General features: G+C 41.2%; 1 protein-coding gene across 2 annotated transcripts in view; it reads right to left on the reverse strand.

Annotated features, from left to right (window-relative positions):
• The window catches only part of UVRAG (UV radiation resistance associated), a 128,752-nt gene that overhangs the window by 43,328 nt on the left and 66,841 nt on the right, over positions 1-18,583 (reverse strand). For both annotated transcript variants that reach the window (XM_034759150.1, XM_034759151.1), the window contains exons 9-12: positions 16,598-16,682; positions 16,018-16,105; positions 14,962-15,022; positions 5,008-5,173 (exon numbers count right to left, since the gene is read on the reverse strand). In XM_034759150.1, coding sequence (XP_034615041.1) covers positions 5,008-5,173; positions 14,962-15,022; positions 16,018-16,105; positions 16,598-16,682 — 400 coding nt within the window. The remainder of the gene's footprint in view (positions 1-5,007; positions 5,174-14,961; positions 15,023-16,017; positions 16,106-16,597; positions 16,683-18,583) is intronic.

An 18,583-nucleotide genomic window follows, 5' to 3' on the forward strand; every position in this document is an offset into this window, starting at 1 on the left:
CCAAACCCTTTTTTTTAAAATTAGTGTAACAAAAACCATCTCCCCTATCCTTGAAACAGAACCTTTTAAAAGCCCTTCATTTTGATACTACAGGCAAAGTTTCAGCCCCAAATAAAATATGAATCTAAATTAGAACCACTTCAAGCCAAATATTTAATAAGTCACCCTAAATGTGATGCCAACAAGAGGTGCTATGTATTACATCTGCCAAGTATGAAGAAAGCCATGCCAGAATTACTCAATAGTACCTTGCACTGAAGTTGAACAACTGTCTTTTAATAAAAGCCTACTAAAACACACTAAGTGTTGGATTCTGTTGCACATTTAATCACCATGTATTTCAACTAGACGTGTATGAAAAGGAAGCAGCTAGAGCAGAGGGAAAGCAACTGCAAGTTAAGATACTAAAACTAACTATAGTGCCACCAGCTACCAAGACTGCAGTGCCCAGAAAGATGGCAGGACAGAGAGGTCTCATCTATTCTTAATCTGCCCCTCTAATACTGGAGGCTGACTCTTAGGACCTCAGACAGAGCCAACCGAGGAGGAATAGAGTTTACTGAATATGTTGGGAGAAGGGTTAATACCAGAGGGTGTTTTTGGAATACTGCAAGCTAAATCTCTCCCTCTTTGGAAATGTATTGTGGAACATAAAAGTGTTGAATTCATGAGGGCTAGGGGAAAAAAAAAATATCATTTAGATAAATAATCTGATTGAGTATAACTGGCTCAAACTCAAAACACCGTGACCTGAAGAACTTTAAGTCCTATTGGCAGATATTTGAAGGATGGAAGGAAATTGGTTTAGACTTTAAACACAGTTCTCCCCACTTGCATGAGAAATCTGTTGAAAGCCAGCTCCAGTATTTGCTTCTCAACCTTAATTAAAATCTGGATAAAGGATGGTTGTGTGGTTAAAAAATTAGAGTAGGACTCAGGAGATCTGAATTCACATCAGGCTTGGTTAGACTTCCTGGATGACCTTGGGCAAGTTACTACACCTGTATCACTCCCTTTAACTGTAAAATGGGGATAATTAATTATTCTCCCACCCTTTGTTTAAATAGCAAGATCTTTGAAGCAGGGTCTGTCTTTACTAAGATACACAGTGCCTTAGCACAGTAGGGACCATCTATCTTAAATATACGGAAAATAACACAGCGGGGCTATCCAATAAGTTCTTGGACTGCATTGCAGACAACTTTTTAGTTCAGAAGGTTGAAAAAACTACTGGGGGGAAAGCTGTTCTAGACTTGATTTTAACAAATAGGGAGGAACTCGTTGAGAATGTGAAAGTAGAAGGCAGCCTGGGTGAAAGTGATCATGAAATCATAGAGTTCACAATTCTAAGGAAGGGTAGAAGGGAGTACAACAAAATAGAGAATGGATTTCAGGAAGGCGGATTTTGGTAAGCGCAGAGAGTCAATAGGTAAGGTCCCATGGGAATCAAAACTGAGGGGAAAAACAACTGAGGAGAGTTGGCAGTTTTTTAAAGGGACACTATTAAGAGCCCAAAAGCAAGCTATTCCCCCGAGTAGGAAAGATAGGAAATGTGGCAAAAGACCTCCTTGGCTTAACCACGAGATCTTGCATGATCTAAAAAATAAAAAGGAGTCATATAAAAAATGGAAACTAGGACAGATTACAAAGGATGAATATAGGCAAACAACACAGGAATGCAGGGGCAAGATTAGAAAGGCAAAGGCACAAAATGAGCTCAAACTAGCTACGGGAATAAAGGGAAAAAAAGACTATCAATACATTAGAAGCAAGAGGAAGACCAAGGACAGGGTAGCCCCATTGCTCAGTGAGGACGGAGATACAGTAACAGGAAACTTGGAAATGGCAGAGATGCTTAATGACTTCTTTGTTTCGGTCTTCACCGAGAAGTCTGAAGGAATGACTAACAGAGTGAGTACTAATGGGAAAGGGGTAGGTTTAGCAGATAATATAAAAAAAGAACAAGTAAAAAATCACTTAGAAAAGTTAGATGCCTGCAAGTCACCAGGGCCTGATGAAATGCATCCTAGAATACTCAAGGAGTTAATAGAAGAGGTATCTGAGCCTCTAGCTATTATCTTTGGAAAATCATGGGAGACAGGAGAGATTCCAGAAGACTGGAAAAGGGCAAATATAGTGCCCATCTATAAAAAGGGAAATAAAAACAACCCAGGAAACTACAGACCAGTTAGTTTAACTTCTGTGCCAGGGAAGATAATGGAGCATGTAATTAAGGAAATCATCTGCAAACACTTGGAAGGTGGTAAGGTGAGGGGGCCAGCATGGATTTGTAAAGAATAAATCATGTTAAATCAATCTGATAGCTTTCTTTGAGGGGGAGGGATAGCTCAGTGGTTTGAGCATTGGCCTGCTAAACCCAGGGTTGTGAGTTCAATCCTTGAGGGGGCCACTTGGGGATCTGGGGCAAAAATCAGTACTTGGTCCTGCTAGTGAAGGCAGGGGGCTGGACTCGATGACCTTTCAAGGTCCCTTCCAGTTCTAGGAGATGGGATATCTCCATTAATTTCTTATTTCTTTGATAGGATAACGAGTCTTGTGGATAAGGGAGAAGCGGTGGATGTGGTATACCTAGACTTTAGTAAGGCATTTGATACGGTCTCGCACGATATTCTTATCGATAAACTAGGCAAATACAACTTAGATGGGGCTACTATAAGGTGGGTGCATAACTGGCTGGATAACTGTACTCAGAGAGTAGTTATTAATGGTCCCCAATCCTGCTGGAAAGGTATAACAAGTGGGGTTCTGCAGGGGTCTGTTTTGGGACCGGCTCTGTTCAATATTTTCATCAACGACTTAGATATTGGCAGAGAAAGTAAGCTTATTAAGTTTGCAGATGATACCAAACTGGGAGGGATTGCAACTGCTTTGGAGGACAGGGTCATAATTCAAAATGATCTGGACAAATTGGAGAAATGGTCTGAGGTAAACAGGATGAAGCTTAACAAAGACAAATGCAAAGTGCTCCATGTAGGAAGGAACAATCAGTTTCACACATACAGAATGGGAAGAGACTGTCTAGAAGGAGTACGGCAGAAAGGGATCTAGGGATTATAGTGGACCACAAGCTAAATATGAGTCAGTGTGATGCTGCTGTAAAAAAAGCAAATATGATTCTGGGATTCATTAACAGGTGTGTTGTGAGCAAGACAAGAGAAGTCATTCTTCCGCTCTACTCTGTGCTGGTTAGGCCTCAACTGGAGTATTGTGTCCAGTTCTGGGCACCGCATTTCAAGAAAGATGTGGAGAAATTGGAGAGGGTCCAGAGAAGAGCAACAAGAATGATTAAAGGTCTTGAGAACATGACCTATGAAGGAAGGCTGAAAGAATTGGGTTTGTTTAGTTTAGTTTGGAAAAGAGAAGACTGAGAGGGGACATGATAGCAGTTTTCAGGTATCTAAAAGGGTGTCATAAGGAGGAGGGAGAAAAACTTGTTCACCTTATCTTCTAAGGATAGAACAAGAAGCAATGGGCTTCAACTGCAGCAAGGGAGGTTTAGGTTGGACATTAGGAAAAAGTTCTTAACTGTCAGGGTGGTTAAACACTGTAATAAACTGCCTAGGGAGGTTGTGGATCTCCATCTCTGGAGATATTTAAGAGTAGGTTAGAAAAATGTCTATCTGGGATGGTCTAGACAGTATTTGGTCCTGCCATGAGGGCAGGGGACTGGACTCGCTAACCTCTTGAGATCCCTTCCAGTCCTAGAATCTATGCATCTTGGTTGGAGTCTGGAGCTCTCCCATACTACTAATATTTACATACGAATTTTGTTTAATGTGTAATCCACACACTAAACTATGGCTTGTTAAAAAAATTACAACTCCAATGAGTTTAGTGTCAATTTGGATACATTCCTCATCCCCTTCTCCCCTCCCTCGTGTCAATGCAGACAGTTTGTCTAGACAATGTTTCCTAAGTGAGAGCACAGAAGCATTCCCCTTACCCTTTTCTTCAGTCTTGCCTAGGTGCTACAACTCCATTGTTATCTGTATGGGCTGACTACAGAATGAAGAGCACTAGTGTCAGTAGTTCTGTAAGTTTTACTTTGCAGCTCAACAGTACACAGAAAAAAGAGCAGACCATTTTATTACCCTTAAAGTTTATATGCTCAAATATAAAGTAATTATGTGAAAATTCACCTTACATGTCTATAGCCATAATGTTGACCCACAATATATACTAATGCAATATATTATATATTCTACGTAGTTCAAGGTAGACTTGTATTTGTGATGTGTACGTTTAGAAGTTTCGTATATACACCTTGTGAGTCAAGGGTAATGTTGCTGTTTGTGCAAGGTGAATTTTCACGTCAGTGTCATTACCTGAAAGTATCCCGGGTCAGAGAATTCACGTAAGTGAATTCTTTAACTGGCCATTTTCTGTCATTAGTGCTTAGGTTTTCTAATGATAATACTGTAGTTACCTATTTCACTAAGTTATATTACTTCAGCAACCTTGACTAACACTGTGTGAAAGAATTGCAGGAATTAAGATTCTGATGGCACAGAATAGTGACTAAACAGACATTAATAATAATAAAACAACAGACATTTGTTGTATTGAATCCATTGCTGGTTACAAAGCACTGAATATGGATCAGACTAAAATGCAAAAATATTCTAAAACTTAAAATTCACTGTGATCTGTCTGGTCTACATATGTAACAATGAAGTTTCACCACACAAAACTGAAATTTAATAATAATAATAAAAAAAAGTAAAGGAAGTGCCTCTTTGCACCCCTAAACTAATACAACTAGAATAGTCTAGTTTATGTAACTTCAAATCTAGTTTAACTAGTCTGCTACAAATTTCAACCTAATCCTATTTACATGGATTCAGACACCACAATGGAAATTGCATCCTTGACTTGGGCTCTAAAAACAACCTACTTCAATATCAACTACTGCACTCCATCAACCTTCTTGCCCAGTCAAGATGCCGCATCTTTCTCAGAAAGTACATATGAAGATGACATACTTACTCTCGCTCTTTCTCTGTCAGTTTGTCGTTGATATTATCTTTGATTGCAGATCTAGAACCTTTGTGAATTATGGGATACCTGAGTGGCACTTGTAGAAAGAAGGAAATCATTGAGACCAAGTGTGCAGTGTAGCCCAGGGCAACAGCAATGCTTCCATCATCTTTTGCTGTTAATGAAAAAGCAACTTATTTACCCAACTGAACTCTACTGATATGGTAAATATTTTAAAGCATATTAATGAAAATTTAGCGTGAGAAGGGTGTCCATATTACACAAACAGTAAAGACTTAAACATGATGAAAGTAATATTTATTAAATGATTTAACAGCTGCACACTTAATGAAAAAGATAAAATAAGACTGCAAGCATCTTACAGAAATCTTAGTGGTATTAAGCTTACTCTATCACACATTACAATGCATGGTTCTGACATGTTTATGATGCGATGATAGCACATTTAAGCATTCAATAATAGATACTACATTTCCAATGTAGTGTTTAAACATTTTTTAAAATAGTGGTTGAGGCACTATATTCTGATGCTAATGGTAAAATCCTCTCCTGGTTTTAAATCCGTTTGTTATCCCTAGTCCATTACTTGTATCTCGTGTTGAAAGGTGACACCAGATAGGGGATAGTTTGAGCCTGCAGTTTAAGACGTACTCCAATACTTTCAAACTGGAAAGGAAATAGTTTTCAGCTTCAAATGGTAAATGAAAGGTGTGGAGGGTTTTTTTTTGTTTGTTTGTTTTTTATAAAGGCTCCCTAGACCAGAGTTCAAGTCTTCAGAGGTCTGCAATTCTCTGGCTGAAGCGGATGACCTCACTAACACCTACAGCAGAGAAAGAAGCTTCATTCTTACATTGCTTTAGGCATTAGTGAGATCACCAACTGCTGGGCAGGGAAATTGAATCCCAGGGCCTGAACTCTAGTCTTGGCCAGTAACGGGAGGAACTGATTTTTAACCATTGTTTTAGAAGGTTAAAGTTTCACATTTATTCAGCAAATGACTGGGGATATGAAATTGTGTATTTAAAAGTTAATTTACCTCCAGTGAAGATTTATTTATGGCTTTTCCACTCCACCCTCTAACCCCTTTTCTACAAAAAGTTATTAACCTTTTAATATGCATCCGAAGAAGTGGGCTGTAGTCCATGAAAGCTTATGCTCTAATAAATGTTAGTCTCTAAAGGTGCCACAAGTACTCCTGTTCTTTTAACCTTTTAAAGTAATTTTTAACTTTTCATGCTGTACCTTCATCCTATTTTCTAGCTTATTAAAAAAAATACATGTGAACCTATGAATAGCTGGAAAGAAGTTATAGCCAGCCCAAATCCCTTCCAATGACAACAGAAATTCTAGTGAAACTAACTGAAATATATGAGGACCTGAAGGAAAGACACGAATTTAAGTCCTCTGTGACATCTATGAAATCATACCTTGGCTCTCAATAAGGCAATTCATGACACACAGGTTTAAAAATAACACCCATTCCAAGAAATTATTCTGTACAAAGGGATTCAACTCTGCAGCAAACATAGGTCTCATTACAGTAGAGCTCTAAGGTCACGGACTTCTGATTTTATTTTTAACCTAATTGTCCACTAACATTCTATGCTAACATGCAAGGAATCAGATAAACAACATTTTCCAAGTTAAAAAATATCAATATTTCATTTTTTCCACTCAGTCTGTAGTAAGCCACAGGGCAGGCAGACTAATTCCTTGTGACAAACTTGAAAGGACTCAGTCTCTCTGGATAGCACCAATAAGTTATGACTAAGGCTACGATTTTGTTACCGCTTCCTGGTGACCTGTCCCTGACTTTTACTAAAAACATCCCTTACAAAATAGGGAGGGAGGAGGGTCAGGCACCCTGCCCCCCCACCCCGCAGCATCTGGGAACTGCAGGAACCCCCATTGTCCAGTGTCTGGGAGGAGTCTAGCTGCTGCCCTGTGGGGCTGAAGCTGGGGTGGTCCCCCCACCACCCTGCGGGGCTGAGAGCTGCAGGGATGCTATGGAGGGCACCCATGCCAGCGCTGAGCAGCTCTGGGGTCCCTCTGTCACCAGTGGCAGCAGCTGGGAGCTGTAGGGGGACCCATGCCACCCACGGAGGCTGGGCTGCTGCGGGAGGTTCCCCTGCTGCTGGCAGCAGCTAGTCAACTGCGGGGGCCCCCCCAATGTCACGGAGGTCACTGGAAGTGACTTCCGCAACCTCTGTGACATAATCTTAGCCTTAGTTATGACAATCTAAATTGACACAAAGGCACTTTTAAATTTTTATAAGCAAGACAGGATTGTAGAACAAGGACTATGGCCCATATTTAGTACAATTAGAGAGCTACCAGTGAGATTAGTATTTCTTCACTATCTCATTTCACTTGCGTTTTTCTGACATTTTAACTCAAACATATTAATGAGTCACCTCATCAAATATGCCAGGATTTAAACTAAATCACTTGTGCCCTAAAATATTAACTACTGCATTATAGGCTCTAGATTTTAAAAAGCTAGTTGTTTTAGCAAACAGAAGCAGCAAACTGGAGTTTTGCAAGAGCATTCTCCAGGTGAAGGAGGAGCGACTACATGACTCTTTGCTGAATTTGCCGTCAGTTTGTTGGTGTGCCTGCTTGACTGGAGTTTATAGCGTGGTCTGTTTGGGGGAGGGGGCTGTGTGCTGAGCCCAGAGGACCTGCTGGGCAAGGGTTAGAGCTTCTTACAGAAGCTCTGGCCTGCCATCCTTTGATTCCTAGTTCCTTAACAAGAAGGCAGGGCTACTCCGGAAGAATAGGGGGTTATATTTAAAAAAAAAAAAAAAAAAAAGACCCCCCCCCCCACACCCCAAGTGACCAAAGGAGCTAGCAACCAAGAGCAGTAAACACAGGAGTTTTGAGACAGAGCATGAGAGCCAGATACACCTAACATTCTTTAAACGTAGGCGAACAACCCGCCCTGCAAACAAAAGAATAAAAATAATGCAGGCAGAAGGCTAGCAGTAGAGAGGGGGCTGTCCAGTTTATTGCACTGAATGTAGTATGTATGATTACATGTGGCCTATGTATGATTTAGGGCAAGCAGCTCATGACCCTCAGAGACTACATACAGGCTCCTGAGACCACAGTTGTTGAACTGGAGGAGCTAAGGGAGACAGAGCTACATAGGAGGAGACTTTCTGGGATGCAGTAGAGTAGTTCCACCCCCCGTCTGACAGCCTCTGTGCTGTTGAGGAGGATGAAAGTCTCAGGGAAGGAGATCATCAAACAGGAGGGGAGGGAAACAACCCCATAGTTGGGACCTGCCTTCCATATGACATCATGATATTCTCTTGCACTGAGAATACCACTCCAGGGGAGGGGACCCCAGCTATTAGGAAGAGACAGATAATAGTAATGAGGGATTTGATTATTAGAAATATAGATAGTTGGGTTTGTGATGACCAGGAGAATCACAAGATGAATTGCCTGCTGGGTGGGGAGGTTGCAGTGCTAGGGAGGACCCAGTGGTTGTGGTACACGGAGGTTGCAATGACACAGGGAAAGGTAGGAGAATGTTCCTGGAGGCTAAATTTAAGCTGCTAGGTAAGAGATTAAAGTCCAGGGCCTCCCTGGCAGCATTCTCTGAAGAGTTTCCAATCCCATGAGCAGGGCCAGTTAGATGGGCAGAATTGCACACAGTCTCAATGGGTGGATGAGATGAAGATGTAGGGAGGAGGGGTTTAAGTTTCTTAGGAACTGGAGAACCTTTTAGGAAAGGAGGAGCCTATACAGGAAGGATGGGTTCCACTTAACCCAAAATGGAACCACATTGCTGGCATGTAGAATTAAAAAAGTCAGAGGGGTTTTTAAACTAAGGGCTCAGGGAAAGCCGAGAAGTATGGAGGAACACACTGTTCAAGACATTCCTTAGGAGGATCCATTAACAGGGATTCTCAATATCCTGGTTGAGAGGCTGAGAGGAGAGGAGTTGATAGAGTACAGGTAGGAGCAGAAGAGAAATGTCAAATGAAAAAGTTCCATTCAATTGCATCACATGTAAGCAGACAACTAAATATCAACAAATTTTATAAATAAATAAATACTTATACACAGGTGTTAGAAGTCTAAATACAAAGATGGGTGAACTTGAGTGTCTGGTATTAAATGAGGATATGGATATACTAGACCTCACAAAAACTTGATGGAACAATGATAATCAATGGGACACAGAATATATAGGAATGACAGAGTAGCTCATGCTGGTGGAGAAGTGGCACTATATCTGAAAGAAAACACACAGTCAAATATAGTGAAAGTCTTAAATGAATTGAACAGTACCATAGAATCTCTAATATAGAAATTCCATGTTTGAACAACAAGAGTACAGCAGTAGGAATATATTACCAACCACTTGACCAAGATGGTGATTGTGAAATGCTGAGGGAGATTAGAGAGGCTACAAAAAAATAGAAAACCCAGTAATAATGGGGGATTTCCACTACCTCCATATTGACTCGGTACATGTCATCTCAGGAGGGGATGCAGAAATGAAATTTCTAGACTATTAATGACTGCTTCCTGGAGCAGCTAGTCCTGGAACCCACAAGGGGAGAGGCAATTCTAGATTTAGTCTTAAGTGGCACACAGGATATGGTCCAAGAGGTGAAATAGCTGAGCCACTCTAATAGCAACCATAATGGAATTTAACATTGTTATAACTATAAAGGGAAGGGTAATAGCTGTCCTGTGTACAGTACTATAAATCCCTCCTGGCCAGAGACTCCAAAATCCTTTTCCCTGTAAAGGGTTAAGAAGCTCAGGTAACCTGGCTGGCATCTGACCTAAAGGACCAATAAGGGGACAAGATACTTTCAAATCTTGGGGGGGGGGGAAGGCTTTTGTTTGTGTTCTTTGTTTGGGAGTGTGTTCGTTCTCCGGGACTGAGAGGGACCAGACATCAATCCAGGTTCTCTACATCTTTTTAAACAAGCCTCTCCTATTTCAAACTTGTAAGTAAATAGCCAGGCAAGGCGTGTTAGTTTTCCTTTGTTTTTCTCAACTTGTAAATGTACCTTTTACTAGAGTGTTTATCTTTGTTTGCTGTACTTTGAACCTGAGACTAGAGGGGAGTCCTCTGAGCTCTTTAAGTTTAATTACCCTGTAAGGTTAATTTCCATACTGATTTTACAGAGATGATTTTTACCTTTTTCTTTAATTAAAAACCTTCTTTTTAAGAACCTGATTGATTTTTCCTTGTTTTAGATCCAAAGGGGTTTTGGATCTTGATTCACCAGGAGTTGGTGGGAGAAAGGAGGGGAATGGTTAATTTCTCCTTGTTTTAAGATCCAAGGGGTTTTGGATTTGTTTTCACCAGGGATTTGGTGAGGGTTTTTCAAGGCTTCCCAGGGAGGGAATCCATTGATGGTGGCAGCCGAACCAAAGCTAAGCTGGTAGTTAAGCTTAGAAGTTTTTAACGCAGGCCCCTACATTTGTAACCTAAAGTTCAAAGTGGGGATCTCAGTCCTGACATGGTGAATAGCGGTGGGATCATTTTAAACCCAAAAGCCAGTGAGATTTTTTTTTCCTTCTAGCTGCTTGGAAAGCTGAGCTGAAAGTAGATAGATGCATATCTTATCTCTCCTTGCCTGAAGGCAGAGGTGTTAAGTTTTTTTTACAGGTCCTTTGTTAAGAGAAGGGTTCAATTAGCAAATGACTGGTAAAAGGTATTTACAAGCTGAATTGTTTTTTTTTCTTTTTACATCCTCGGGAGTAGCTAGTTAAAAAGTTACTGTTAACTCTGCAGCAGCCAGAGCTGAGAGCTTCCCAGTTTGTCAACTGCAAAGGGGGTTACCCAGCACAAAAAAACAAAAAAATAACTACCAAAGAAGTAGCTAACAAAATAGAACTGGCCAAACTAAAAGCAAAAAAAAATAAAAAAAAACATCAGAAACTGCTTCAATTAACAAAACTCGAGACAGAGCAGAAAAAAAAAAAAACCAAAAAAGAGGCCCAAAAAAAAGAGATGGAGCTAAAAAAAAAAAATGGAGCTAAAAAAAAAAAATGGAGGAGAGAGAAAAAAAAGGAAGCATAAACTGGAAGTAGCAAAGGCTAAGCAGGATGCACCAGCCAATGCTAACAACCCCCCTCCAGGTACCACTTCCCATCCCAGAAAATTCCCCATCTACAAGGCAGGCGATGATACTGAGGCCTTCTTAAAAATTTTTGAAAGGGCCTGCCTTGGATACAGCATCACTGCAAACCAGTACATGGTAGAGCTGAGGCCGCAGCTCAGTGGATGAGGATGAGGACTGATGAGTCAGATGTAGAGTGATCACTTTGTGGAAGTGTTCACCCACAAGTGAGAGGGAGTTTTTGTTTTAAAATCATTTTCTTGCGACGGCTCACTTGAGAGCAGAGTGATTGTCTGGTTTCACCCACATAGTTGTTATTGCGGCATTTAGTGCACTGGATGAGATATACCACATGTTGTGATAGGCATGTGTAGCGTCCATGGTTCCTGAAAGGTGTGTTGTGGTGGGGCGTTGATCATTGCAGCAGATACACAAACAAAAAGGAAGAAATAGTTACTCACTCTGCAGTAACTGTGGTTCGAGATGTGTCCCCCTAGGGTGCTCCACTCTAGGTTTGCTACCGCCCCTTGCGCCTTTGATCGGACATTTCTCATAGCAGTGTCCGTTCAGCCTGTGCACACGTTAGGCAGCCTCATTCTCTGCTACAGAACTTTGCGGTAGAGAAGGAACTGAGGGTGGTTTGCCCATGCAGTGTTATAACATGACCGCATGGGGCACAAGATTGACTAACATGCATGCACCCATAGAGACTACTTGAGGTAGAAGTAGTTTTTCCACACAACATACAGTCAACCTGTGTAACTCGTTGCCAGAGGATGTTGTGAAGGCCAAAAATATAACTAGGTTATAAAAAGAATTAGATGAGTTCGTGGAGGATACGTCCGTCAATGGCTATTAGCCAGAACGGACAGGGATGCAAAAACATGCCTTGGGTGTCCCTAAACCTTGGACTGCCAGATGCTGGGACCTGACAAGAGGGGATGATCACTCGATGAATTGCCCTATTCTGCTCATTCCCTCTGAAGCATCTGGCACTGGCTGCTGTCGGAAGACAGAATACTGGGCTAGGTGGACCACTGGTCTGACCCACTATGTTTATTACAGTAACTCCTCACTTAAAGTCATCCCGGTTAACGTTGTTTCATTGTTATGTTGCTGATCAATTAAGGAACATGCTTGTTTAAAGTGATGCAATGCTCCCTTCTAACGTCATCTGGCAGCCGCCTGTTTTGTCCACTGCTTGCAGGAAGAGCAGCCCGTTGGAGCTAGCTGGTGGGGGCTTGGAACCAGGGTGGACCGGCAGCCTCCCTAAGTTCCCTGTGCAGCAGCTGCCCAGCAGGCTAGCAATTGCAACTGTCCCTCCCCCCACTGCCATATGCTGCTCCTGCCCTCTGCCTTGGAGTTGCTCCCCAAGACTCCTGCTTGCTGTGCGGAGAGGAGGAAGGGGGGGGCTAATGTCAGGGTGTCCCCCTCCCCCCTGCTCCTGCACCCTGCTTACCCCATCTTCCATAGAGCAGAGGGGACACACATGACAGGGCTCAGGACAGAGGGGGCTTGCTAGCAGCAGCAGCTGCGGTCTCAGCAAGCTGATCTAATTAACAAGGCCATGTACTTAAAGGTGAAATGTGCCTCTCTCTCTCACACACTCACTCACTGTGTGTGTGTCTCTGTCTGCGATGCTCTCTCCCCTCCCTCCATTCCTGCTGCCTTGTAGACTGAGAATTAACCCTTGAGGGCTCAGCCAGTTGCTAGTTCATCATTTAGCAGTAAGGCATTCCCTGGAAAATATCCCACCCTCTGACTCCTCCACCTCAACCAAGCTTCACAATCACCATCACGGGGTACCAGTATTAAATTGTTTGTTTAAAACTTATACTGTGTATGTGTGTATAATATAGTCTCTTGTCTGGTGAAAAAAATTCCCTGGAACCTAACTCCCCATAAGAATTAATGTAAATGAGGGGAATTGGATTCACTTAACATCGTTTCACTTAAAGTCGCATTTTTCAGGAACATAACTACAACGTTAAGTGAGGAGTTACTGTACTTGAATTCATGTTTTTATTTTCCTGAGGCAACACCCCTACCAGACTGATCAAAAGGAGAGGCAAGAGTTCCTAAATGTAATTAATAATTTAGTCATTCTAATTTTCAAATACTTGTATAGATAGAGGTAGGCATACAAAGACAAAACACACCTGCCATACAGAACATCTGCAAATGCACTTACGATATTATAAATATTGACATAAAGGCAACTGAAATAGCATTGCCATAACAAGATAGGGATGTATGCATTTGATGCAGCCTATTTGGTGTAATATTGTTTAAATGAATAGATACACAGGTAGCTAGTATGGGTTTGTTTTTTTTAAAAAACAGGTAAACATACTGAAATCTAGAGCTAAAATATCTGTGTGGATATGCACAAAGAGGTTAGTGAGTATATAAGGATTAACCAGGACGTATGGTGTCAAGTAATTTTAGCTCAGAATCCAATTTCTTGTATATGTCCCCATCACAGTAATATTTCAGCACCTCCCATGAGCCAAAAATAACATTTCCTTCCTAGGTTTATTTGTTTATTGCATGTTGTGAGTAACCCAAAGTTAGTTATTTTTGCCTGATTAAAAGTAGGATTTGCTCCATTTTGTGCCTCACAGGGGGTTGGATTTTAATCACTCATGGTCTGAAGCATTTCCTGGCACCTATTAAATACCATAACTAGATATTGTTCTGTTTAAAATATTCTTTCAGAACGTGGAGGCTTGGAGAGAAGCAGCTCATAGCATCAAGGGATTGGTCTTTACCCAACAATGTCCAAAGTCTTCTGCAAGATTGGGGTTGTGGTGACATTTGAGTCTGCGGGAAGTCCCAGAAGGACTGTCGTGCACTATTTGTATCTCCAGCAGAAATTAGAGGTGGAGTTAGTTTTATAGGAGATTACTGGGGTGTAAAAGCATAAAAAGCAAACACGACAAACCCACGGGGGGAGGGGGAAAAAAAAAAACCCACGCAGAAACTGGTTGTCTTAACTGGCTTGTGAGTTGCTTGTTGGCTAGTTTTTGGCTTGCTGCTTCTTTTTTTTGATCAGCTCCCAGCAAGCAGGGCAAGGCAGGGAGAGAGTCAGGAGTGCACAGCGGGCCCACCACAGTCCCACACTGCATGCCGGGGGAATCTTGTCACAGAGTATTGGGGTTCTTTGGGATTGGCTCTTTTTGGCCTTGTTTTGAAGTGGGATTAGCTTGATTTTTGGTTTATTGTGAAAGTCGGGGTGCTTATTTACCGCATGAAAACTGGCAACTGTGATAAAAAGATAATCTTCAAAACGATGTCACCATTCAGTCTTCACCATGAATAGAATTTCAGGGGAAAGTTGTCTATCCAGTATGAAACCTCAAATTTAGGCAAAACAACTGAAATTATATTTTGATCAGACTGAGGTTTCATTTTGAGATTTTGAAACATTTAGATGTCAACCTTTATTGTTTTTACTTTTTAAAAATAAAGTTGATTTGAAATTAAAAAGTTGTTTTGAACCAAAAAAACCAAAAAATTTGTTTAGAAAATGATGAAATGGTATATTCTGACAATTCTGAAGGTTTCCCAACATTTGTTCTGAGTCAAGAAATTCACTCGAATCAACCCTTTTCTCACAAAAGCAGTTTGGTTGTGACAAATCAGCTTTTTCAGTGATGAATGTTTAATCAAAGTCCCAGCTAGTTCTACTCAGAGGTGAACAAGGATTAGATCAGAACTATCTGCTTGTCTAAATTTTTTCAGTCTCCAAAAGTGGACTATGGTTCCTAAAATGGTAAGTCTGCCCTATGAGATGTTAAAGTAACATCACAACTCTAGGTACTAAATGAAAGAAACATCCAGCTACCTTGAAAGTCTTCAGAATTAGGCAGCTTGACTCCACAGACGAAGTAATCCTTTTGATCGTTCTATGGATTTGAAAACAGCAGAAAATGAGAATGCGACATGGTACATTTAAAAATAAGACAAAAGTTGCAAATTCCAAGCAAAAAACTTAGAGGCATGTTAAAATCAGACTACACAGAGACTTTGTAAAGCATCAGTTAACATAGATGAAAAAATTCAAAATTAAGAAAATCCAGAATAATGTCTCTCACTCTACATTAAATTTAAAATATTTTCAGAAGACTAACTCTCAGACAGGAATGCATTCACTTTCATTCAACTGAACTTACAAAATCTTAAACATATGTTGAGCAAAGAATTGTCGATCTCAATCTTCTGATGAGCATTTTTTTGCCCAGTATGTTAGAAGTTTAGCTAAGTAGTGACGTCTGGTAAGATGATCATCAGCTACTCTGTTGTGTTCTCACTATCAGTTTTACTTGCCATTTCATATGCCACCACAAGAGGTCCAAGTTTAAGTTACCATGGGGTGGCGGCAGTATCCTGTTACAGTGCAGCACAATAGGGTCCTTTCCTTGTGTCATTTACAATCTAAGTTAGACAAATAATTCAGTGTGAATGATGACACAGCGACAGTCCAAGCATGCACCAGGCCTTCTGTGGACTTATTTGCCTGACTACAGTGGTGGCAACAATTAATTCCCAAAGAAATTGCTGCAGCAAGACAAGGGAAGAGAGGTAGAGTAGGGGCAGGCTGGGATGTGTGAGGAGAATAGGGAGAAGTTCTGTGGCAAACATTACCAAATCGGAACGCCAGTGACTGAAAGAGAAAGGGGCAGGAACACAAGAGTAGATGAAGTCCCTGCCAGACAAGCTCACTGTCAGATTTAAAGTAAGAAATATCAGAAAAGAAACAGGAGAGAGAAATTTACATGAGCATGGAGCTGAACAGTGTGGGAGAGAGAAGCATTTTACTAAGAAGGCAGCTAGAGAGCACATCTGGCATACAAAAAGTTCGTTCTAGTTCAACAGGTTTCTTAAGGTGTTAGAAACTTACCAAATCAATAGAGTAAATATAGGAAAGTTCTGATAACAACTGCCTGCATCGAATGGTCAATTGTGCATTGGTCTTCAAGAACAGTTCTCTTTAGGGGGAGAAAAACCACAATCGTTAGTGACCTCAAACTCTTTGCACTATCAACCCCCATCATTCCCAAGAATCACACTCCCCACCTTGGCAAAAAAGAAAGCCCCAGATAACTTTGCAGTTGGGAAGATAATTATAGAAAGCAATGCTGGCCTCTATTGCTTGCACCCTTTTCAATTTTGAGAGACCAGTTTTGTGTGTTATAAAGCAATTATTTATATTATAACTGCACCTAAAGGCCCCATCATCTTATGCACTATATACACACAATCCCTGTCCCAGAGTGTTTACAAGCTAAACAAGACAGGAGGAGGGTGCATAGTTACATATTTTACAGATGAGGAAACTGAGGCAGAGATTCAGTGACTTGCGCAAAGTCACACAAGAACTGAGGGAGACGATTTCGTGATTCTAGTCCAAATGCCTTAACAACAAGACCCTCTTTCCAATTACAGATTAAAAAGATGAATGGAATCATGGATCCCTTTACCTCTTAGCAGTGCATTCTTTTCTCAACTCATGCAGGGATTCTTTATGCATTTGAAGCCTCTGGTATTCAGTCTCAAATGCCTTTTCTAGAGAACAGAAATGATTAGAAAAACCATTTAACAGCATTGTATACCCAGTGAATTGACACAAGCTTCAGTGCTGGAACACTTCTAAAAATTAGATGCAAACTTGTAAAGCTTGTGATACTGTCTCGCATGACCTTCTCATAAACAAACGAGAGAAATACAACGTAGATGGAGCTACTATAAGGTGGGTACAAAACTGGTTGGAAAACCGTTCGCAGACAGTATTTATCAGTGGTTTACAATCATATTGTTCTGTTCAATAGCTTCATCAATGATTTAGATAATGGCATGCAGAGTACACTTATAAAGTTTGCAGACAATCCCAAGCTGGGAGGGGTCGCAAGTGCTTTGGAGGATAGGATTAAAATTCAAAATGATCTGGACAAACTGGAGAAATGGTCTGAAGTAAATAGGATGAAATTCAATAAGGACAAATGTAAAGTACTCCATTAAGGAAGGAACAGTCAGTTGCACACATACAAAATGGGAAATGACTGCCTAGTAAGGAGTACTGCGGAAAGGGATCTGGGGGTCATAGTGGATGACAAGCTAAATACGAGTCAACAATGTAACGCTGTTGCAAAAAAGCGAATCTCATTCTGGGATGTATTAGCAGGGGTGTTGAAAGCAAGACATGAAGTAATTCTTCCGCTCTACTCAGGCCTCAACTGGAGTATTGTGTCCAGTTCTGGGCACCACATTTCAGGAAGAATGTGGACAAATTGGGGAGAGAGTCCAGAGAAGAGCAACAAAAATGATTCAAGGTCTAGAAAACATGACCTATGAGGGAAAATTGAAAAAAATTGTGTTTGTTTAGTCTGGGGGGAAAAAAAACCAGAGGGGACTGTGACGGGTTGAATCACAGAAACCCCCTTGGGAGCTGCCACCTAATGTACCAAGACTACCCCTGCTCCTGTTTTCCCTGCCAGCTCAGGACCCCAGCACCGTGTCTTGCTGAGCCAGACGCTCCCGTCTGCTCCAACAAAGACCCAGGGTCTGAATTACTTGCCCCAAAGCTACAGATTTACCTGAAAACAGCTCACAGAAGTGTGCTTGTCTTTAGCACTCACATGCCCAACTCCCAAATAAATCCGTTTTACCCTGTATAAAGCTTATACAGGGCAAACGCAAATTGTTCGCCCTCTATAACACTGATAGAGAGCTATGCACAGTTGTTTGCTTCCCCAGGTATTATTTATTAACTCAGAGTATGTATTAAGTAAAAAGTGATTTTATTAAATACAGAAAGTAGGATTTAAGTGATTCCAAGTAGTAACAGACAGAACAAAGTAAGCCACCAAGCAAAATAAAATAAAATGTGCAAATCTATGTCTAATCGAACTAAATACAGCTAATCTCACCCTTAGAGATGCTTCAGTAAATTTTTTCCTCAAACTGGACACCTTCCAGGCCTGGGCACAATTCTTTCCCCTGGTACAGCTCTTGTTCCAGCTTAGGTGGTAGCTAGGGGATTCTTCATGATGGCTCCCCTCTCTGTTCTCTTCCACCCCTTTATATATCTTTTGCATAAAGCGGGAACCGTTTGTCCCTCTGGGTTTCCACCCCCCCACTGAAAAAGCACCAGGTTAAAGATGGATTTCAGTGCAGGTGACATGACCACATGTCACTGCAAGACTTCATTACCCACTTACCAGCACACACATATACAGGAAGACTCACAGGTAAAACACAGGTTTCAGAGTAGCAGCCGTGTTAGTCTGTATCCACGAAAAGAACAGGAGTACTTGTGGCACCTTAGAGACTAACAAATTTATTAGAGCATAAGCTTTCGTGGACTACAGCCCACTTCTATGCATCCGAAGAAGTGGGCTGTAGTCCACGAAAGCTTATGCTCTAATAAATTTGTTAGTCTCTAAGGTGCCACAAGTACTCCTGTTCTT

The sequence above is a fragment of the Trachemys scripta genome, chromosome 1 (assembly GCF_013100865.1).
Source record: "Trachemys scripta elegans isolate TJP31775 chromosome 1, CAS_Tse_1.0, whole genome shotgun sequence".
Classification (NCBI taxonomy): Eukaryota; Metazoa; Chordata; order Testudines; family Emydidae; genus Trachemys; species Trachemys scripta.